Source organism: Plectropomus leopardus, chromosome 4 (assembly GCF_026936395.1).
Source record: "Plectropomus leopardus strain MGB_pleo_1.0 chromosome 4, ASM2693639v1, whole genome shotgun sequence".
Classification (NCBI taxonomy): Eukaryota; Metazoa; Chordata; class Actinopteri; order Perciformes; family Serranidae; genus Plectropomus; species Plectropomus leopardus.
The window spans coordinates 34597316-34621405 of NC_142179.1; the positions used below are offsets into that span (position 1 = coordinate 34597316).

The window sequence follows — 24090 nt, forward strand, 5'->3', positions numbered from 1 at the left end:
TAATTTAAGTTGTTTTTTCTTTTCTTTGAGAAACAGTGCCAGGTGTGGTTTTGATTCACAGAAAAGAAAGCAAGTAAACCGCAGACCGTAAAGTTGTGATACTCAACTGCCAGCCTATGGGCAAAATCTGGCCCCCAGTGGTTTGCTGGGTGGTACCCTAACCAATTTCTAATTCATAATAAAACCGAAAAGATTCACTATGAGAATTTTTTTTTGTACTTTTAGTATATATAAGTTTCCACAGTGCATAAAAACAAGCATCAAAATGGAGTTTGTTTATCAAAAAAGTGCCATTGGAAGATCCCCTGCACCCCCTGATAGCGGTCCTAGCAAAGCCCCTAACATACTCAAATACTAGAATTATCCAAAGATTTAAGAGACAGCCTAAAATTTTAGAAGTGTCCTAAAATCCTAGAAACGGCCTAAAATTTGAGACACATCCTAAAATCCCAGAAATGTAATTATATCGTAGAATCACCCTAAAATTGTAGAAATGTCATAAAATCCTGGGAACATCCTAAAATCCTGGGAACATCCTAAAATCCTAGAAAGGTCCTAAACTCCTTAAAAAGTTCTGAAATCCTAAAAATGGCCTAAAATCCAAAAAAACACATCATTTTGCAAAAGTGGCCCCAGAGCAAAGCAAGCTGAATATCCCTGGCTTTAACAATAAGGCTCATGTTATTCTATATTTTTGTTTTGGGCAATAAAACCTATTCAAGGACCACAGAAAGTAATTCTATGAAAAAGCTGGGAACTGTAGCTTCTAGCAAATGTTACTAAAACAGAAAGAAATAATGAGTTTAATTAATAGATTAATACACATTTGGTGCTTTACGATGGAGCTAGCAGGGTGGTGTGTGTGTAGGCTTGAGTCAAAGAAAAACTACAGGGTGTGTTGTCATGGTAATGAAGGAAGCGTCACCCTATACAACAGTGTGGATCATTGACATGTTTAAAACGCCAGACAATATATCAAATTAACACCATATTAAACATCCTATATCCCCGGAGGGAATTACAACACTGGTTCGAAACATGAGGACCTTTCACTGAAACACTGAGGCAACTTTTTGTATCAGATTATGCAGATCAAAGAAGACCAGTCAGACATAAACTACTGAAAAATTTGTACATAAAATATGATCTGTGACCAGTATTTTGCAATGATTTTAAGCCATATTTCTGAAGGTGTAATCAACTGAGAGGATCATTGTTTGTTGAGTGGGTCTACCTAAGAAGATTAGCTGGGACTTGTTAAGGAAAAAAATGTCTTGTTTTGAACAAATGCTGATTAACTTCAAAACTAGATATATTCATGCAAAGATACAAATTCATTTTTTATTGATAATATCACATATTTAATTATACTATAAGTTTATATCCACTGCTGACTAAATGTGAGTTTATGGTGTCCAAGTGCAGTTGCATATTTTGGATTTCTTGCACAGCAGCTCTCTTGTTCGGTCTGTGCTGGTATCATAGAAATATTAATAAATATAGCAGCTTTTTTTTGCCTGGCAGGGATGTGCTATGTGACAGTGTATATCCTCAAACTATAAAAATGTGTCTATGGTTAGAGATGTTGCCATATTGTTTCTGTGAAAGCCAGAACATCCTAATGTTTTTGCGTATATTTGGCCAGAGAGGTTATCAAGTGATCAGATTTATAAAAACACCAAAAATCACAGTTACATGCTGTAAACATGACGGATATAGCTACTGCTGTGTGGCTTGAAGGGATGGGCGATATGACACTGCATATCCTCATATCAAAAAAATGTGTATATCATCAGAATTGCTGCCATATTTTTTCTACTGTGAAAGCTATATCTTTAATGTCTTTGAGTGCATTTGGCAAGAAAGGTTATTAACCATTTAAACCCTGAGCACATTTGAAAAACAGAAAATTAGAGAAAAAAAGATCCCCAAATTAGCAAGAAATTAATAAAAAGTATAAGACAATTACCTGAAAATTAGTGGGAAAAAAGAAAGGAAAAGAAAGTTTAAAGTACAAGGAAATGACCTGGAAAAAAGTGCTTAAAAATAAAATAATATTTGTAAAATTTAAAGTATTTACTTACAATAAATATAGACTTGTTTTTTCCTAGCTTTATCATTATTCCCCTCTGCATTTTTCCATAGCTTTTTAAAAATAATTTTCCAAATCTACTTATTTCTTGCAATTTGTGGAATATTTCTTACCTAGCTGCTCATTGCCATTTTCCCATGATTTTGAAAGAAATTGCACCAATTTGCTCAGTGTTGAAAGGTTTAAATACTTGTGACAGGCATCTAAAAGCTGCACAGGAAAAGTGATGTTACTCCAGGTTACAAATCATTTAATTACAGATCTTTCTTGTATTTTTGTTATTTTGGACACTTATGTTTGAATCCCAACTGAAAACATGTTATTATAATGCTGTCTATTAAAATGTATTCCAAATGAGAGAATGTACCGTATAACAAACAGTTAGCAACATTATCCTCATTCTTAACATCAAAAATCAATACTAACAAAAACCCATATGGCTGCTGGGGTTCCTTTCACTCAACTATTATAAAATCTACTCATTAATTCTCTCTGTAACTAAAAAATGAATTCAACACAAATTGTCTTGGCGTCGTAAACAAAGCCATCTGGTTCTACATGTACGTAAAACAAAAGGCGTGACCTTTAAAGACTTTCAAAAATATAGGGAATAAATTACCATCACAAATGATAAGCAATTACTGGCAAACACAGCCTGGTTTGGATTGAACTCTCAGGTGCTGCCAAAATTAAAGAAAAGAGAGCTTGTTGCTATGCCAGTGCTGTGACTCTATGTATCATGCACGATGGATCCAGCTGGGGGCAGTGTTTCACTGCAGCTCCTGGAGGCTTTACAAGAGGAAAAAACAACAAGCAACATAAAAGGCTGCAGCCATTGGTCACATCAGTCTCAGTTCAAAGCTGCCCAACTTGGAGAGGAAAGCTTATCTGGATAATTTGGAATCCCAAAGGACTCTTAGATACCAGCATTTCATGAATCATGCACTTAACAGGAGATTATAGCTGCCACAAGATTAGACCGGGCAAAGACAACAACTGGATTGGGTAAATATATGCACGGTGTCTCATCATAAATGCATTTCAGTTGATTAAAAAACAGGGGCAAACGAGTAATGCACTTTAAGACTGGCTGATTTACTCTGACAGATGCATGTGATAAAATACGGTTTTGTAACAAATCACAATGCACATGAAGCATTAAACACACTACCCGATCACTTATGTGCTGTAAAATTACCAGTTGTGTCTCCTACTGCTGGGAGAGAACATGAAGAAGGAAAGGTAGCAGCATAAAAGAAGACCCATTCATGTGGTTAACACTCACAGCATGTTATCATTCTCATCAGCGAGTGTTCAAGGCGAGGCCATTTCTGAGAAAAGATGCACACACATCACGCAATCTTAGAGAGGATGCACATCATACGCTCACCGATCTAAGTGGAGCTTCTGGGCTAAGAGTTGCCAGTCCTTGCCCTTGGCGTTGGCAGTGTCGAAGGTGGCACAGATCCTCTGGCGGATGGACAAGGGGATTTTGAAGGCCTTGGGCCCCGTCTGGGACGTGATGGTGCAGTCTGTCTGCATAAAAAATGGAACTGACTCCTTTTCAGTCTAAAGGAACAGAGCAGACAAAGAATCGAATCACACCAGGGTCAGATAGTATTTGCAAATGTCGCTTTGTGCTTGTTTTTACCAGCTTGGAGAGCCAGATGGATGGGTCGCACTGGGTCAGGACAATTCAGATAGGTATGTTTAACATTTGAAAACATCAGTGCACAGACTGTAAACAAGAAAGACAAAGGTGGAGACATCTGGTAGCCTCGAGAGGTGCCCTTAGTGCAGGCAGTGCTCAAAATTAAAGCAGTTCACCAGCCAAAATCTATCGTACGATTGTTAAACACTCAAACCCTGTGGACCTAAAACGTGGCTTTAAAGATATAATATATAATTTTTCAGCATTAACATGTCTAAAAACAAATAGACCATCACCATATATTTCATTGAGATGAGTACTTGTGTTATCCCAAACATTTACAACAATGTTCAAACTTAGAAAAATATGTAACTTTAATCAAGGATATGGTCTGTGTCATTTGGTCACCATCAACTGTCAATAGAGTCATATCCCCTTTGCGCAGGCATCTGGGTTATGGTTGTTGTCAAGAACCTATCATAAATTGACTTTTAAGGTACATTTTTACAATACACTTTTTAGATCTTGGTCAATTTTAGCTATATTTTAAGCAGATGACGAATGCAATTGTCTTGGCATCTGGATCTTAAGTAATCAGAGAAACAAGCTGAGCAAACGTTAGTGGCAGCTCGGCTCCAGCCCCTGCCATGCTGAACAGAGTAGGAGAAGCACAGATTTTTAGCCTGAGAAAGCATTATTTAGTGTTTTTACCAGTTTTAATCAACAAATCTGTTTTGGAGAGGAGAAGACCTCTGCAGATAATTGGGCTCACAGTAAAAACCTCCTAAACATCTGGATCCTTAGTTATGAGAGACACAAGCTGAGCAAACATTAGTAGCACCTTGGCTCCAGCCCCTGCCATGCTGAACAGGGTAGCAGAAACACAGATTTTTTACGTAAAAGTGCATTATGTAGTGTTTTTATTAGTTTTAACCACCAAATCTATTGGTTTTGGAGAAACCAATAGATTTCGGCTCCCGGTAAAAACGTCCTCAACGTCTTGATCTTAAGTTATCAGAGAAACAACTGAGCAAACATCAGTAGCAGCTCTGCAGATGGCTGATTTTAAACGTGATTCTGCATTATTCATTGTTTTTGGTGGTTAGAATCACCAAATCTATTTGTTTTGTAGAGGAGGAGACCTCTGCGAATAATTTGGCTCCTGGTAAAAACTCTAAACATTTGGATCTTAAGTTGTCAACAACAAACAGCACTGGAGAAACACTGATTTTTAATGTGAAACTGCCTTATTCAGTGTTTTTACCAGTAATAATGACTTTGTCCGTTTGTTTTAGAGAGGGAGATATCTCTGTGGATAATTCAGCACCTGGTAAAAACCTCCTGAATGAAGAACACAGGAGGGATCATGACTGCAAAAAGCCGAGTGCAATGATAACATTGCTCTGTCTTTTGTTATTGTTTTGATTGAGAGACCTCCAGCAGCAGAAAATGACATATTGTACATTGGAATTTTCTCCTTTGGGTCAGCAGAGGCTGTGGTTAGTTTAACTTTAGATCAGTTACAATGGTTTCCTCCTCTTCCACTCTGAACCTCTCTAACCAAACTTACTTACTGGAGAGCCAGCTGGTATGTTTTTCCTGAATTTCTGTTATTTTCTAATGTTCGGCTTCCAGACATATCACACAGTTACCTCCACTGAAAGCAAAACACCATACTCTAGATAGCAAGCTTCAAACACACCAATTACAGGAGCATACTCTGAATATAAGCCTACATCAGGGCAGCAAAGACATGGATGGATTATTTATTGACTATTTATCTATGCATTTTAGTCTGTGTACTTGATAGTATATCATTTTATTTTATTCTTATATTTAAACATTTGTATCTATTGTTATTTGTTCTATTATCCTTTTATGTACCTTTGATCTACTATTTCGATTTTTTATTTATTTATTCTTGCTACTTATTGTTAATATTATATTTATTTATTTTTATGTTTTATCTATAGGTTTTATTCTGCCTCTGGTGTTTCCTCACTTATGGTGGTGCTTTCTCAGCTCCTGGTTTTAATGAGTACTACTCCTAATGAGTGCTTTCATCAATTACAAAATCTTTCTTTCATCCAAGTGCCTGTGTAATTGTGTGTGTGTGTGTGTGTGTGTGTGTGTGTTTGGGGGGTGTTTTCTGGTTTTATTGTATGAGGCACTTTGTGTTACAGAATGGGGTTCGGTCCGTGGGCGGGGGCCCTTCTGTGCGGAGTTTGCATGTTCTCCCAGTGTCTGCGTGGGTTCTCTCCAGGGTCTCTGGCTTCCTCCCACAGTCCAAAGACATGCAGGTCAGGTTGACTGGTGACTCTAAATTGCCCTTAGGTGTGACTGTGTGCGTGTATGGTTGTCTGTCTATATGTGTTGGCCCTGTGATAGTCTGGCAACCTGTCCAGGGTGTACCACGCCTTCCGCCCGATGACAGCTGAGATTTGCTCCAGCCCCCCGTGACCCTTGTGAGGACAAGTGATTATGTAAAATGAATGAATGATTGATTGATTGACCTCTAGTGTACTCTAAAGTTCCTGTCTGTAAGAATCCCACCTCCTGTGTCCTCTTTCCACAAAGGGGCAAATTACAAACATTCAGGCCACCTTTCAAGCCTTCAGGTGTTTGGTTCTCAGGATTTAGGGTGGAGTTTTACTTATTTACTTTTTTGAGTTACGTCATCATTTGCAGCATTAAGTCTGATGCTGCCAATGACTTTTTCGTCTTGCAAAGTCCATCATCAACCATTTTGACTTCTGATAGAATCACAGCGCCATCTTTTTGCTATGTCCTATGTCACAGTCCAGCAGACATCTCACTGTATCCAGCCTGAAGCACATCTACATGCAGCACCAGCACTTTCACCACTCACACACACCTCTAGATTAGGCAAGCATATATGTCATCTCTTGAGAGTCCTTTAATTTTTAACTGGCAAGACAATGACTGAAAGAATCTCCAACTGTGGACGCAGCTGAACAAAAGTGAGCTGTGAGTTCACCAGAGCGAGCTAGAGTTTGAACTGGAAACGTGTGCCTCAATTTGTCCATTGGAGGTTTTTTCAGTCACTGTCGACCAGGAAAATAAAAAAAAAATTTTTTTGTCAGGACTGAGTGCTGGGCTAATGAGACTGTACCATACAGCCCTCTGCAAATGATCAACGCAATGCAATGTGCTCACCAAGGGATACGATGCAGAGAGCAGTGTGGAGGCAATTACTATTGTAGTTTTACTTGAGACATGTGCACTTGAAAAAAACAAAACAAAAACAGCCCAGGAAAGACTTGTGAATTTAAAAATTACAATATTTATCTTAACATAAATGAGGCATGGACAGTTAATCCTCTTAGTAGCAGCGGCAACCTTGGGGGCTGAAAAATGAGGCCAACGCAGAAGTGCAAAGTTTCCTCGAATGTCCACTTGATGCTGGTTTCAAGAGTGAGTCAGTCCCCATAGACCCCCGTGTTAAAATGTTCATTTCCTGGTTAAAAAACAAACAAACAAAACAAACAGAAAAAAACAGTTTTGGTCTCTAAAGCTAATTTCAACATTAATTAGCCATTTGCTCATGGTAGGGTGGGTACATTTTTATAGAACACAACCAATAAAATGTTATTAGGGCTGACAGTTATGTATAATTAAGGGCGAGGCTTTTTAGCGACAGGTGGGCGGCATCTGTTGACAAGTTGGTTCCACTGTAACAACATTGGTTAGGTAATGTATCTATGTTGTAACCCCAGATTTACAGAGTATACCCAGCTAGCAGGGAACGTTCCCACAACATTGGCCAACGTTACCTACAAGTTGCAATAATGTAATAATTTTCCTAGTGGGCTGGGCTTTTGAGGGCCGGTCCTTTTCTCCAAACACAGGCATTATACACCTTTTGTTTACACCTTATTTTAAAAACCAGACATAGTCGAACATGTATCCATCTGCTAATATTGCCAAGTTCATTACTAGCTCTCCTCGTCGGCTCGATCTGGGTCATTTGAAAGCATTTGTCAGTATGAGTGCCAGTATAGTGTGAGTGTCAGTGTATGGATGCATTACAGCTGTTGGCTAATTTGACTACAAAGATGTAAGTGACAGCTGGCTTGACCGCAATTATTTTTAGAACATGGCTGCGGGTGGCTCATTGGCTCCCTGCAGAAAAACTTTGCATAATTAATTTCATTGTTTTACATATTAGCCTAACACAAACAATACAAATTAATCATTTCAACAAATGATTTGTTGATTCGCAGACATGTTTTGTTAGTTCTAATCTGGTGTATCAAACTGGAGCCTTTTGACAGCAAATTCTCAGGCTGCTTTTTGTTGCAAATATGCCCCAGTCTCTTTGTGTCCTCTGCGATGGTTTCATGTCACCTGATCATCAAATTTTCTAAAAGAACCAACCTCTAATGTTTAAACAACAGTAACCTGAATTAATTCACATCTTCTTTTGCCAATTTTATGGAAATTAGCTCAGATTTTGTGCCAAATTTGGATAGAAACTGGCTCATGTTGTTGTGAAGCTCCTCTAAAACTGTTGTGTTGTCGCGCTGTATGAAAATGTATGAAAAGACATTGATCCAACTTGGTGACCACCAGTGTAAAATGCAATGTAGACTCATGTCCTGTATGTTTACTGTGTGTGTGTGTGTGCGGTGATGATTTGATGATGATTTGAATTCTACTCACAGCTCCAATAAACGCTTTTATTTCTCCCTCCTCTCTGTCAAACTCTAACTAATCATGACGACAGAATTAGAACAAACCATAAAAAAAGATTGCAAATAATATTTCACCTGCTTCTGACTGCAGTACAGTGAGTTAAAATAATGCCGGTGGCCTTGAGGGAGGACGAGCACGTTTGTGACTGGTAGTGAAAAAGCAGTTGGGTAAAATCAATGAGTAACACTCTCTTCTGGCTTAACAACTACTGTCAAGGTGCTCTTGAGTGAGGATTTCTACCTCCTCGCTGCTCCAGTGGAGCTGCTCAGCGGCTGACAGAGGACTCTTGTTCCAGAGGGCAGCTCCCAGGTGTTAATGCATGGGAATGTGATGCAGCCTATTTGCTGGAATACATATCTCCCTGGACGGGTAAAGGTAAAAAAAAAATGTGTGTGCTAAACACTGTGAACAGCTGGATCTCTTGTTGTCTGCATTTAGCATAAATCTGAAGATAGAAAGAAGTGTCCTCGTGACTCTATTAATACACAATGCAAGCTCAGGAGAGCTGGCCCTGCTGTCAGTGGACACACTCCAGGAAGGTTACACAAAGGTTGAGCACAAAGTGCACTGTAAAATCTGAGAAGTTCATCTCACATTAAAAAAAATCTAGAAAACCAGTTGCATTGGAAAAGGTAAGTTAATACAGCTTTTGGTCAATAGTTATGTTTACTTTATATCTCATTGTTAAGTTTACTTAAAATGCAGTTGAATTTACTTTACTTTTTTGAAGTTTGTGTAATGTAAAAAATTTGCTAATTTGTTCATTATATTTGTTAGTAACACAAGTAAGCAAAGTTAGTCTGACCTAACTGAACAGTTGTGTTTACTCAGTAAAATTTGGGAGTTGGTTTTACCTGAAAAAATTTAGAAAAACTGATTGCCTTGAAAAATGTAGGTAAATAAAACTATAAGTTTGAAAACATTTTATGTTTACTTTAAATCTAATTGTTCAGTTTATTTACAATTTTGTTAGTTAGTTAGTTGTCGCACCCTAAAAATGTTTTTAAAAAAAGTTTTACTAAACACATCTGTCTTAGTTTTAGTAACTTCAGGGAGCAAAGTTTACAGAGCTAAATATCTGTATTCTGCTGGTTGAAAACTAGTTAATCCACTTTATATTTTCTTTAACGTGTTCACAAAACAGAACTCACAGATCTTCTGACTTCATCATTGGCAAAATTTTCTTTGTGATGATCGAGTTAATTCAGACTAACCTGGTTTGCTAAAGTTGCTAACAAATTCACAAAATTAGTAAGTAAAAAAATAAGTAAAAAATAAATTAAGATTAATAGTTATATTTACAGGACTTTCCATTTTCAAGGCAATTGGTTTCCAAGATTTTTTTTTTTTGTAAAATCAACTTGTAAGATTTTATATTGAACTTTATACTGTCTGAGACAGTTGTGAATTATACAAATAATTCCATCAATCTATGCATATTTTGCATATGCTTTGAACTGTAATAGACAAAAAGGCACTTAAAGTGTTAACATTGTGCTATATATCTGTATTTTGCTGGTTGAAAACCAGTCAATTACATTTGTACATTCTTAAATATGTCAAGAAATCAGAACCTGTAGATACCCTTTCTGCACCACACTCGAAATCCTCTTTGTCATGACTCAAAATACTTATAAATCCTAAATTCTGCTGAGTAAACACAACTCTTCATTTAAGTCAGAGTAACTTGGTTTGCATAATCTAACACTTATGAAAAACAAGTTACTTGCACTTGTCATTTTTAAGTTGAAAGAACTTCACAGAATGAAGTAAAATACAACTACATTTTAAGGAAGCTTACTTAAATGCGTTAAAGGTATGTTATATTTACTTTAATAGGGCATCATAGCTAACCTATCATTCTTTTTGTGATAAAAGCACCAAATTTGGTACAAAGTTAGCTTAATGTATTTAGAAGAAATCTGGATATTGGGCAACTGTAGACTGGCGTTCTCATGACCATGGCGGCCATGTTACAAAATGGCTGCCTGCTGTTACTGGTATATAGCACCGCGAAATGTGTTTTATTACGATGTAATGCAATAATAAATGAAAGAAAATGCATGTTATATTAATAACTGGATTCAACTGGAGAGTACAGCTGCATATTACCATAGGCCATGTAACAATGCTCAGTAAATGTACTGCCACCGAATGAAAATGTCAGCATTCTACATGATTATCTGTATGTTACTTATGTACTTTTAATGACAATAATAATAATAATAATAATGATAATAAACATCTGCAACTCAGCCCACCTTTTCTCTACAATACCTGTCTCCCACTGACTCTCCAAATCTGAACTTTCAGATCCCCTGACTTTTGCTTTTACATTCTGTTCTTGTATCTCTATCAGTTCTGTTCATGTTAGTGTTTTTCATTATTCTGTATTCTCTATTTTGCATCTGTATGTTTTCCTTTCTGCATTTCATGTAAAGCGTCTTTGAGTACTTAGAAAAGCACTATCAAATTCCATCTGTCTATCTATCCGTCTATCTATCTATCTATCTATCTATCTATCTATCTATCTATCTATCATTATTGTTATGATTATTATTGTTATTAGGTATTATTATTATTGGTATTAGATGCTAACTGCCAACTGAATTTAGGTGGAACAATATAACAGTACAAAATATATAATATTCATTCACTATTTCCATTTAAAATAGGTCATTCTGTCAGTTAGAAATATCTATCAGAATGTACTACTTCCTTCAAAAATGTAGTTAAATATGGTGTAGGTCATTCTGTCAGGTGTAACAGATCATTTTGTCAATAACAAAAGTATATCAGAATGGACAACTTCCTGTAAAAATGCAGTAAAATGTGGCGTAGGTCATTCTGATAGGTGCCATAGGTCATTTTGTCAGCTACAAATGTCTGTCAGAATGTAGTATTTCCTTTATAAATGCAATTAAATATGGCATAGGTCATTGTAATAGGTTCACAGGTCATTCTGTCAGTTACAAATGTCTATAGTATATCTAAGTACTACTTCCTGTATAGATGTAGTTAAAGGAGGCATAGGTCATTTGGTCAGGTGGTGAAGCTCATTCTTTCGGTTACAAATGTGGAGGAGTGGACAGAGTGGACTTCTTCCTGCATAAATGTAGTTACATGTTGCGTAGGTCATTTTGATAGGTGCCCTAGGTCATTTTGTCAGCTACAAATGTCTATCAGAATGTTTCTATTTCCTGTTTGAATGTAGTGAACTCTGGCGTTGGTCATTCTGTTTATTCAGTAGTAATCTACTAATGTACTGATCTACAGTACCTGTACCTGTACTGTCAGTTACTCAAGCATCGTAACAAAGCACAATAATCTGAACGCAATAATCAAGACATGTAAAAATGACATGCAAAACATGTAAAAGTGCTCAGGTGACATTTTAAAGAATGACTGAAAGAGTAGATGGAAAGTCAACCAGTGAGTTGGCTGGTCTTCAGTGGTGTTACTGGTATTAGGTGCTAACTGCCAACTGAAGAATACAGTGAGTGCTCACAATTTTATATACCCACAGTTGATCTCCTGCCTCTAATACTCAAAATAGACTTGCTTTGTTTCTTTGCTTTGTTACTAATGTATCCATAATCATGTCTGCCAAATTTGGTGCTTTTGTCACAAATTGAACGATTGTTAAGATATGTTGAGCTATGCCGCCCCACTACTTACCTTTTTCAGTGTAATAGGTTTACTAGATTTTAGATCAGCTTGTCAGATTTTTACAGTGTGAATCTCCTCCCTAACCCTCCCCTCCTCTTCCGCCACTCACCTCAGCCACAGCTGTGTAGACCTGCAGAATCTGCTCGTGGCCTTTGACCTGGCGCACGCTGATTTTGCAGGAGAGCTGGGCAGTGGCCGGGCTGTATCTCTCCAGAGAGAAGGCACAGTGCAGGGGCTGCTGGTTGCTGCACCACACTTGGGGGAAGGAGAACTCCTGAGGAGGGATAAAAAAAACAAAAAAACCATCAGGGACATCAGGAACATAACATGTGCTCTAAATGAGATGACTCAGCTCGCTGTCCTACATGTGAGCGCAGTGGCACATGCACAGCCACTTACACATGGCAAGATAAAAGCTAGCTTTGAAGTTTCAATGATTCCTGATATATTTCTGGATGGAAATAAGTATTGTTGAGCAAGAAAGAGGAAATCCATTTACAAATACAGCCTGATTCCCGGGTACAGTAACCCTAATGGAGCAGCAGCTTGCGTGCTAAGTACTGTAAGCGATATATGTGGGAATACGAGAAAAAGACTGCCTTTGATGTATAATTAATTTCCAGAGAACGAGCACATCTGCGGGGAAACGTCCTTGACCTCTGCTAGACTCTGACGCTGCCATATCTGCATATTAAAAGTGACCTGTAGACGATTTTTAGCGAAGACCGTGACGTTAAAAGCAGCGGACGGCGTGCCTACTGATGATTTAACCCTTGTGGCTTTGATGTCGGCCGCTCGGCGCAGCTCACAGAGGGAGATAATGGAGTTGGGGAGCTGGTGGCGGAGGCAGAGGGGGAGGGGGCTGATGGACGTGGAAAGCTCGGATGCTCTTTAGCACTAAAAGCTGACTTGATGTATGGCACGGCGCTCGGCTATTATTCTACACCTGCTCCGCCGAGGCAGGTTCGCGGCGCCTCCCTTCCATCCCGAGGCCCTCATAAATAAGGCCATGGAGAGGGGTGGGTGTCTTTGAAACCAAGCTTTCACCCCGTATTCAGATGTTTAAGTAACAACAGCGTACAGTGGGGACACGGCTCAGCTGCTCTGCAAACGACAACAACAGGTACAAAACAGCATTCAGCGACTGCTGCCGAGCGTTCCATCTAATACTGTTTGCATCTTAATGCTCCTGCGAGCAAAACAAACACAGAGCTATTAATCTCACGTCACGTCCGTCTTTATGATCCTCCGGAGAGAGATATGGGTGACAGCAGGACTAAAAGAGCAGCTTTAAAGCACAAAATGGTGAACACAAACAGGAAGTAAGTCAAAGCCGTGTGAATGTCATGAGCTGAGGAAAAGTCAACCTCACTATCTCAGATTTGACTTTACCTGTTTTCTTTGTCAGAGCACATGTTACAACAATGGCTACCCAAACCAAACCCCTCTCGCTGACCTCTAAAGCCTGGTCCTAACTTTTTTTTTTATCTTTCCCTGCCTTATAATTTTCTATTTAACCACCTATCATTTTATTTTGGTAATGAGATTTTTAACCATATAAACTTTGGAGGAATTTTTTTCCTGATCATTTGGATGTTCATTTAAGAACTTATTACCATTGAATCAAATTATTTACCCCTATGCCCATGGCCCCTCTGGAAAATGCTGCATCTTAACCCAAACATAACCCCTAATCCCTAACCCTGACACTCTGTGAAGGTCATTTTCTGTGGTTGAATCACTTAGCATTTGGCTTGGGCAGTATTACGGTATACCAGAGTATTTAGAAATCCTGGAGGTATATTCTTCAAAACTGTCATAAATTCAAGCCCTCCTCTCTGTAGTCATACTCATACTCATTGTATGTAGTGCACAGCAGGCACCACCAGAGTTCAGTCTCTGGTCTCTACTGGTGGAACAGGCAGCTGAACCATGGATCTATTATAAATCTGGATACAGTGGGGGCGGGGCCTCGTTCATTCCTATGAGAGCTGCTCAGTGGTGCATAAAGCAGAGAAAACTCTTTCCGGGTTTAGAAAAGTGTAAAATACCCGGATCTACTGGCCCATGGAACATGCGTAGAAGTGATTAACGACAGCCCAACGTGGCCGCGTGTGGCTGAGTGTACCCGAGCATTGACTCCGACTCACTGGATCGCTCACACAAATGACCCGAGTGCTCGAAGCGACCAGCGTTTGTTCATGATCATTCCTCTCGTAGTAGCTTAGCTTATAAGCAACAGCCGCTTATCGACGGTATAACGACAGCAGTGCTGTCGTTTTTTTAATATTTACTAGATAATCAGATAATATATATCTCTCTATACACACACAAATATACATACAACTTATCAGGGAGTCATATCGTAATCATGACCGGAGAAATCAAATTAACAGAATCAAAAAGTGTTGTTCCCACAAAAATATAATAAAAGGTGGTGCCTTGTAATATTGCCCCATGTATTAATACACAGCTCAACTTTAAGTAAATACTACGTTCAGTATCTTTTAGTAACTGTCACCCCTAACTGCTCACTGAAAACTGCTCGTTTGAATACAGACCGTAGACTGTATATACAGATACCGACACGGTAAGACGTCCATATTACAGGCTTTACAGCAAACACTATATGGATGTATTGTAAGATGGTAAAAATGATGAATTATGATTAAACAATACCCATTACTACGGCTGGCATGAAGCCTTGTTGTGTCAGGGACTACAAGAGTTACATGCACGTGCATGCGGTGGAGTCCCGCGGGTCCGATGCACATTCATTTTATGTCTGGAGAAATATCTCTAGATTCCGAAAATGGCGCATTTTATGTCTTTAGGACTTCATGTTTTAATAATGGCTATTTGAAAATGCGTTCTGAAAAGTCAGTATGTCTCAAAGCAGCCAGCAACGGTAGAGAGAGACTGCAGAGAATAACGGCTTGTTATTTACATCTTTCTTGTCATTTTCTGTGTTAAACACCAAAGGTGAAACACCAGAGTGAATGTTGGCTTAACATTTCACCTTCAACAGTAACCAACATCTTGCATTGTGAGGAAAAGGGGTCTACTTATGCTGAAATAAGACACAGTGCAAAGACTGCCTGTTCATACTAGAAAAAAAGGTTGGTATACTGCTTTGGAAGAATAAGGTAGTATTCAGGGGAAGAGTCAGATGTAAACATTTTAGGTTCAGTTTTACTTTGTGCACTATTTTTTAAGTCATTTGATGGGAAAGAATGTCTAAAAATCTGCACATCATTTGAGAAAAAGATGATAGTTGCCTGGCTCAACTTTGTCGCTCTTTTTACTACGTCACCTGACTTTCTGGCAGTAACCCCTGCTGTAACCCCTATTTCTCCCATGTGCTGTCAAAGACAGCTTGGATAAAGAATATTGGCACTACATATACCACAGGCTTAAAACAAGAAGCCAAAAACATAATTTATACGTAGAAATACATACATGGCATATAAGTTTGTATATTTAAAAACTGAGCGTTGAGTAATTCTAGTCTCTGGCCGTGGAGTAGCTGTTGTGGATGAAAGATTCAAACCATTTCACGACCAAACAAATACATAATTGTAGTAGTAGTGAAAATGTTGTATTAACCCTTTGAGTTCTACAATAGAAATGGTCCATCAGTGCCTTCATTTGTGTTTTTGCTTATTGTGATGCCATTTCTTGGATTATATTCAAATGCTTAATAACCCTAAAATCTGTACAAAGTAAATAAATCGTAAATCGTAGTATATGTCCCAAAGTCTGAAAATCCTCTGTATAAGAAGCTGAAACACACCGCAGCCGCCCTCACACAGTTTGATTGACAAGTGGCCTCTGGGAGGAGCAGGGCATGCCCACGCACACGCACGCATGCATGCACGCACGCACACACACACACACACACACACACACACACACACACACACACACACACACACACACACACTTATTAGCTCTTAGCTAAAAAAAAGTCACATTGTGTTTTTTTCATGTAATATCCTGTGTGTTGCTGCCATGGTTACCTGACATGTGGTAAAGGGTTTGATGCTCCACAGGAACTGGGGAACATCTTGGATGGACACCTGGAGGCTGAAGGTGTTCGCTCGGAAAGGCAACATCTTTGGCTCCTCGAGGAGCTGACCCCCTCTGGTCTTCTCTGCAGACACCACTCCCTGGAGGAAACAAGGATAAAGGAGAAGTGATGAGGATAGGAGATAAGGATAGAGGAGAAGAAACAAGGGAGGGAGAAAGAATAGGAAAGGAGAGATAAAGAGAGGAGCAGAAACAAGGAGAGGAACAAAAGAAAGGATAGGAGACAAGGATAGAAGAGAGGAGAGAGGGACAAAAGAGAGGAGAAGAAACAAGGAGATAAGACTATGACAGAGGAGAGAAAAAAAGGGAGAGGAGAGGAGAGGAGAGGAGAGGAGAGGAGAGGAGAGACGAGGAAATTAAAGTAGGGGAAACCAAAAAACAAGGGGCGCAAAAAGAGACATGAGATGAATGCAAGAGAAAAGTAAGAAACCCTTTCCTTTGAAGGCTCGCTCCCTTTGCATATCAGCAGGAACACCTGTTGCAAATCCCCTCCTCTGTCACATCCACTAATTGACTCATCACAAATATTAACAGAGAAACATGCCGCCGAGAAGTGACGTCAAGTCTCCGCTGAACAAATCATACGACTGGTGCTCACATTAGCATCACATTTGCAGCCCCAACATGACAGATTGAGGCTTAAATGTAATGCTGGGGAAACGTGTGCATCGGGGTGGAGGGGATGGGGGGGACAAACGTCCATCTCCCAAATTGAATTTGTGATGATGAAAGAGCACTTTGATTGTCGCTTGCAGGTATTCATCTGTCATCATTGTTCAACGTCCCGGTGGGATGGTTCCGTGTCTGGCCCGTCTATCCTTAGCCATCTCAATCACAAAGGGAAAAGACAGGGAACAGAGCTGTGAATAATGCCAGGCCGCGTTGATTGATTCTGACTGAGTGTCCGTGCGCGCAACACCTTGGCTATGCGCGTGTGTGTGTATGCTTGAGTGTGTGTATGCACTTTTAACGCATGTGTTTGCAGAAAAGCGTGTCTGCCGTGTCCTGCGTACTGTTACTGCTGTACAGTGCAGGTGTGAAAGCAATCGATTGTTGGCAAACTGCAGATGAAAGTCATTCAAAAATGTTCCTCTTCACCACCTGCCCCTGTCTTTCAAAACCCTGAAACACTGAGTGGCCGGACGATGCTGGATTTCTTTGGTTTTACTGTGAAGCGTGCAACTAGCTCGGATCTGTGATATGGCTCTCTTGTTTAAACTCGTTTGAAGCTGTCAAGATGCCATGATTGAAGTTTTGTGTAGACTGTGATTGCAGCTGATCTGCTGTTTGACACATCACACACAATTGATGTGTCTTAGATCATGTTTTACAGCTTTGGGAGTGTTGCAATGTCAGCCAAGAAAGAGAAATCCAGACAGACGGATTGCAAAGTTAGTGGAGTTATTTTGGAGGTCCAGAGTTCTTAAAGTAAAAGTTCTGTCAGTATTTTTGCATAGACAATGTTGGTTGACAACCACTGTAGCAACTTTCTTGCTACAATTGGGGCTTTTAAGAATTCATCTTGTGATTTTTTTTTTTTTAAAAGAAAAGAAATAAAGAGCAAAGCAACGAATCCTGCGATTCTGTGGGCAGACCTCTTCTTCTCTCTTGAGGAGAATTGCCAATATTTCTCAGTGAATATGCTCTTCTGTGGCTGTTATGTAACGTTTGACGTCACGGACAGTAATAACCTGTTTTCCAGTCTGTACGTGATGTCTGCAGTCTACGTCTACTTTTACTGTTAACTATAGAAAAACAGTAGAAGTATTAGTAGGTAACAGTGGTAGCAGTAAACCGCTTGTTTACTATACTAAACAATAGAAAGCATAATGGAGGCCAGTGAAAATGTAGAAAGACTTCACTTGTATAGCGCTTTCTAGTCTCTTAGACCACTCAAAGCACTTTCACATTACATGTGACATTCACCCATTTACACACACTTGTGGCCAAGACCACTGCACATGGTGCCACCCGCTACTCAGTAAACACTCATATACACTAACACTTCGATGACACACCTTCAGGAGCAATCTGGGGTTCAGTATCTTCCCCAAGATACCCACATGAACTAATCTGTATTGTTTGTCCAGGGAACCCTTCCTTTTGTTTCTAAATGCCAAAGCTAGTTAGAGTAAGTTAGGTATGGCTTGATGACTGTTTGAACTACACTTTTTAGAATCTTGTATAAATATATAATAGGTTGCGAAATGAAATCACAAATATAGAAATTAGTTTGTGACATGATCAAGCAACATCAAGTGACTTTTTTTGCAGGCTTTAGCTATTTTCCATTGAAAATAATTGGTAGCGCTGGTTTAGACTTGGATGGGCATCACACTCTCCCAGTTGAATCATCAGTACAAATATGAGCAACTTTGTAAGAAGGTATTTAGTTGGATAAATAGTCATGGATAAGTTTATAGTTGGAGGAGCTGATTACAGCACAGCCCAGTAAATATGGTTTTAGTGATTAGCAAGTAAAATAATTCCTATGCTATAGGTTACTTTTAGCAAAAGCAGTGAAAAGATGAGTCCTTTACATATATCAAATTGTCACTGATCAGATTTACATGTGTGATGCCACTGCAGCTTGCTAGGCCAAACTGATGTAAAACACGCTCAGAAATGAAGCTGGAAGGATTACAAATGATGGCCAAAACATACAGTTAAACCTATGTTGATGAATGTTGAAAAAAAATATTGAGAAAAAAAGGAATTCAGAGAAGAGAAAAATGCTTGACAAACAAAGCTCTTATAAGATCATAAATCTGGTCGTATCCTAGCGGAGGAAGTTTTTTGTATTTTCCATAGCACGTAGCTATCTTAGAAATCTTAGCAGGTGAGCTACCGGACAAAGTTGGATTTTCTAGTTTTCCAAATAGCCTGTCATGTAGCTGTATGTATTTTGTTGACACGTTTTAAAGAAGTTTTTCATTGCTGGAAAGATCGTATTTTCATAAAACTGGCAGAAGAAAAACATAAATACTTTAGAATTTGGTGCTACATGACCATGGAAAACAGAAAAAACCAATTGGACCAATTAACGCTCCCGTTGATGGGTGACATGAATTGAGTCATCCATCAGAAGACAATATGGCACCAAATGAAAAATCTCAAATTACAGCTAAACAGTAAGTTCAAATATGTTTCTAAAACATTTATGGTGAGAAATAGGCGACACAGTGACAGAATCTTGGTTCACATTCGATCAGCCCTGCTTAGTTTTAACATCTGATCTCAGCTTTTTTAAGCCTCCATGTTTACAATACAGGAAACAGTATGGCACCCACTTCCTGTTCTCAAAGTCTCGTATTCTAGTTTATTATAGTTTCATATTTGATCAGCACTGACAAGTTTTACTGTTTGAGTTTGAGAGAGAGAGAGCGAGAGAGAGAGAGAGAGAGACAGCTCTCACTTGATCCGCTTATGTACTCTTTGTGTCTTTGTTGGCAATGGGCATTCAAAAAAATGTAAAGGTACATTCTGCAGTTCAAGCACCAACCATAGAGCCAGAGAAAATCCAAAACGCAAATGAGCAGGGAGATATGGGTGCTGGTACAATGGAGGGAAGTTCATTTAAAGAGTTCATTTAAAAACACTTCTCACATTGTTATGACACAAAGCTGGCTGAACATTGGTGGAGTATCATTTTTACTCATTTGAAGCTTTTAAGATTTCTATAGATTGTGACTGTTCCTGATCTGCAATTTAACACACAGCACATTTTAAGTGTTGCAATGTCAAAAAATATAAAATCCAACCAATAGAAGAGTGAGTTCACAAAATGAACACTAAAATTGAAACGATGTGTTCATCCTTTAAAAAAACATATTTTCTGTTAGTGATTTTAGAATTCAGAAGAGTGTATAGATGATCCTTTGCCAAAGATAAGGATCGAGGTTAACAGTATTTCTGTTCACAGTGGATGGTAACGTCTGCCAGCAGAATACTAATAGAATTTGGGTGGTATTTTCAGGTAGGAAACTTGTATCCATTCATGTGTCTCCAGTAAGACTTGAATGGTGTGACCTTGGAAATGGACTGCTGGTGAAGGGGAATTATTTCCTCCCATTCCTAAGCAACAAGACTTTCTCATTTTTTGTTGTTGCAGTTGAAACAGAAAAAAATAGGATATTTGTTTGAACTGAATGTTTATCTGTGAATTTTAAAACAAGATGATGAAATATATAAAAACTGCATCAATTTGGATCTAAATGTTCAGCAAATTTGACTTGCTGAAGAGATATTCTTGAGTGACAGCAGCATTGTGCAATAATACAGAAAATATCATAAAACTGCCAATGATAACCCTTCCTTGGTCTCAGCTGAAGAAAATGTCTCCCTCACAAGAGTGTTTGTGTTGCATCAGGCTTCCTGTTGATCCAGAATCCAGTCTGTGATTGTGCCTGAGCTTGGAATACACACAGCAGAGATGTGGTGCTAACAGACAGGAGCCCAAGGGACGCGCAAAAGTCTGGCATCTGCTCGGCAGGCTGGAAATTCATAAACCAAATCCAGAATGCATTTTAAAGCCAGCTGCCGCTGACGGCTGCGACATGACAGAGAGGCGGTCGGGAGGCAGAGTCAGTCACGAGGCTCGTGGTACACTGTTGAGCTCGGCTCTGCTCCTCTGTTAGTCTAGTCTCTCCGGGGAGCACGGCCAGCTTGATTTCCCTGATGTTCGCTGATGAGATCTCAATGTTTAAAAACTCTATAGGTCGCTGAAGGATAATCAAGTCAAACATGATAAAAAAAGAATGATTGGTTAACATTTGAATGGCAGTGATTAAAGTACGGCAGCCTTTGTCTCAGTCTATTAAAACCCCTGGAAGAGAATGTGTCAGGCTGTTAGAGAGTCCCCACGTTCAGCTCTGCAGTATTGTTTCACAGTGGTAATGAATTTGCAATCACTCACATGGTTGAACCAGTAGAGAGCAAATGCTGAAGTCCCTGCTACCACAGATTGTCCGGGCTGAAACCACATCCGCACAAGATGTTCACTTTGAATCTAGGTCAGAACCTACAATAAGTACTTCCTAATAAATAAGAAATTGCTAAAGTGAAAATGTGCATTGTCAATTTCTGTGAAAGAGTTGTGATGAAAACCTCAGAAAGACTACTAAATTTGGCGAGTTCTGGACTGTTCAGGAAATGACAATGAAATGCTCTGTTTTCTATCTCTTTCTCAAAAAATCAAAAAAAAAAAAAAAAAAACATAACAGAAATACTGTTATGTGGTTGAATGCCTTCGAGCACCAGCCAAGGTGCACTTACAGTTTACATTCATGTCTGTGAAAACAGGGATGCTTCACACACATCTTCTCCTTGGCAGCACAGGAGATCTCTACAATCAGCACGGTTTCAAGGTGGACACCCAAGATTAGTGTCATTAATTCAGCATCTGACCTTTAACCTTTTGGATATAAAATGTCATCGGTTCATTCTATTAGACATTTCAAGTGAAACTTTGTTGTAATAAATGATAAATTCTTGAGTTATAGCCTAAAAAGACTTGTTTTGTGAGGTCACAGTGACATTTAACCACCAAAATCTAATCAGTTCATCAATGAGTCTGAGTGGACATTTGTGCCAAATTTGAAGAAACTCCCTCAAGGAGTTCTGGAAATATTGTATTCATGAGAAAGGGGTCAGAGGGACAACCTGAAAACATAATGCCACCGGCTATGACTATCACCAGTGCAGAGGCATGAAAATGCCACATGCACACAATCTCATGACATCCTTTACCACGAGGGACAGTAAACGCCTAAGCAGCTGCAGTGCAACTGGACAACAGGGAAACAGAGGGACAGCAGAATAACATGATCCCTCTGGAGGAAACTGGATCATTATCTCAACAACAAATGCCATATACACTTTAATACAATCAGTAACAGAGGATTTAATTTAGGAGAGACAGGAAGAAGTCACCTGAGGTGGGAATCAAATTGATGCCAGACAGAATTTTGCATTTCTCAGGCTGTCACTTATATTGACGAGGAGCATCCCGCCTTCTCTCACTGGGGATTGAAGCAACTGTCCTGTGTGTCAGAGTGAATATGAAGGGGACAGTGCTGGGACACCCAAGATTAGTGTCACCAAGTCACTATCTGACCAAATTTCTTCACTTCTGTTCCTGAGACATGATAATGAATAATGGCCAGAAAAGTGTTTCTGCAGAACATTATGATGTCACAGTAAAGTTAATATTTGACATATCGGACATAGAATGTCACCACTTCATCGTCATATGTTTTTACACATCTGTGTAACTTTTTTCATAATTTGTGCGTGAATTTTTTACTTTCAGCCAAAAAAAATGTTTTGCAAGGTCATCCTGACCTTTGACAACCAAAATCTAGTCAGTTCATTCTCTAGTCCAAGTGAATGTTTGTGCAGAATTTGAAGAAATTACCTCAAGGTCTTCATGAGATATCATGTTCACAGGAATGAGACAGATACAAGGTCCCAGTGACCTCTGAACACCAAATACTAATAGTTCATTGTTTATACATAGTAGACGTTTGGGCGCAATTAAAAAAAAAATCTCTGAAGGTGTTCTTGAGATACCGTGTTTATGCATTCAAGAATGAGACAGATACAAGTCACAGTGACTGCATCATTACATTCATAAGACATTAGTATTAAATGTTAGCGTAATTAGAATAGTAATTTGTGCGTAATGACCAAAAGATATTTAGTGAGGTCACAGTGACCTTGTCCTTTAACCTCCGACCATCAAATTCTTATCAGTTTATTACTGAGTCCACATTTGTGCTAAATTTTCAGGAAACTCCCTCCAGGTTTTCTTGAGATATTTCAGTCATGAGAATGAGACAGACAGAAGGTCACAGTAACCTTGACCTTTGACCACCAAATTCTTGTCAGTTCGTTGTTGAGTCCAAGTGACTGTTTGCGCTAAATTTGAAAAAATTCCCTCAAGGCGTTCTTGAGATATTGCTCTGACAAGAATGAGATGGACAGACAGACAGATGGATGGAAAACCAGAAAACACAGGCTCCCGCTATCGCTGGTGCAGAGGCATAAAGCGCAATATAATAGTGACAATAAAGTCACTCATCAGCTAACAGCAGTTTAAGACAAGATCAAATTACTCCAAGTGTAGCAGTCTAAGGGCCACAAAAACCTATTTTTCTCAATTACTTCTCGTTGTATCAAGCCAAGCAGATAGCTTTGTTTTATTTGGCTCATTTTTGAGATACTTGCCTCTGAGATTTCTGCATCCATCCAAATACAAAGGAGATGAATGAAACTTAATTTGTGGAGTGTGCAGCTTTGAAAAATGACATTCAAAAGCAAAGTGTCTTCTGAGAAATAATGTCCTGCTCACTCTGGATAATCCAAAAACCTCATTATTAATAGCCCCCATGAAAACTTTTGACAGTGTGTTTTGTGGTTTGCCAGACTAACGAGGACACTGTGTCTGAAAGCTGATTTTTTTAAAATCTTATTTTTTTTACTTTGAGCACCACAAACCAAATTCCATTCATAGTTCCATTAAAGAAACCAGTATCTCAAAACTTAGTCCAATGCATGACATTATTCTTTGGCTAACTGGGGGCAGCACTAGAAACTGCAAACACAAAGCTGTCTTATTATCAGAATATGAAGTCAATACGCAGAATGTGTTTTATTTGGTTTTCTTGAGATATTTCAGTCATGAAACTGCCAGAATGTCACTCTAGAAGTGAGTCAGTCCCCGAAGACCCCAATGTTAAAATGCCCAACTAAACAGCAGAAATACACGTTTACAGCCTGGTACAAAAAATGGCTTTGGTCTTTATAGATAATTTCAAAATTGATGACAGTTGTATAGGGGGTCAATCTTTTTAAAACTCACCTATTGAACATT

The 24090-nt window shown here is 38.9% G+C and overlaps 1 protein-coding gene across 6 annotated transcripts in view; it reads right to left on the reverse strand.

The window, feature by feature from the left end:
• Positions 1-24090, reverse strand: part of unc5db (unc-5 netrin receptor Db) — a 273315-nt gene that overhangs the window by 5269 nt on the left and 243956 nt on the right. For all 6 annotated transcript variants that reach the window (XR_015776501.1, XR_015776502.1, XR_015776499.1 and 3 more), the window contains 3 exons: positions 16148-16297; positions 12238-12402; positions 3483-3661 (listed from right to left, as the gene is read on the reverse strand). Coding sequence is in view for 2 of the 6 variants with exons in the window: in XM_088077178.1 (XP_087933304.1) it covers positions 3483-3661; positions 12238-12402; positions 16148-16297 (494 nt within the window). In the remaining 4 variants the exon portion in view is untranslated. The remainder of the gene's footprint in view (positions 1-3482; positions 3662-12237; positions 12403-16147; positions 16298-24090) is intronic.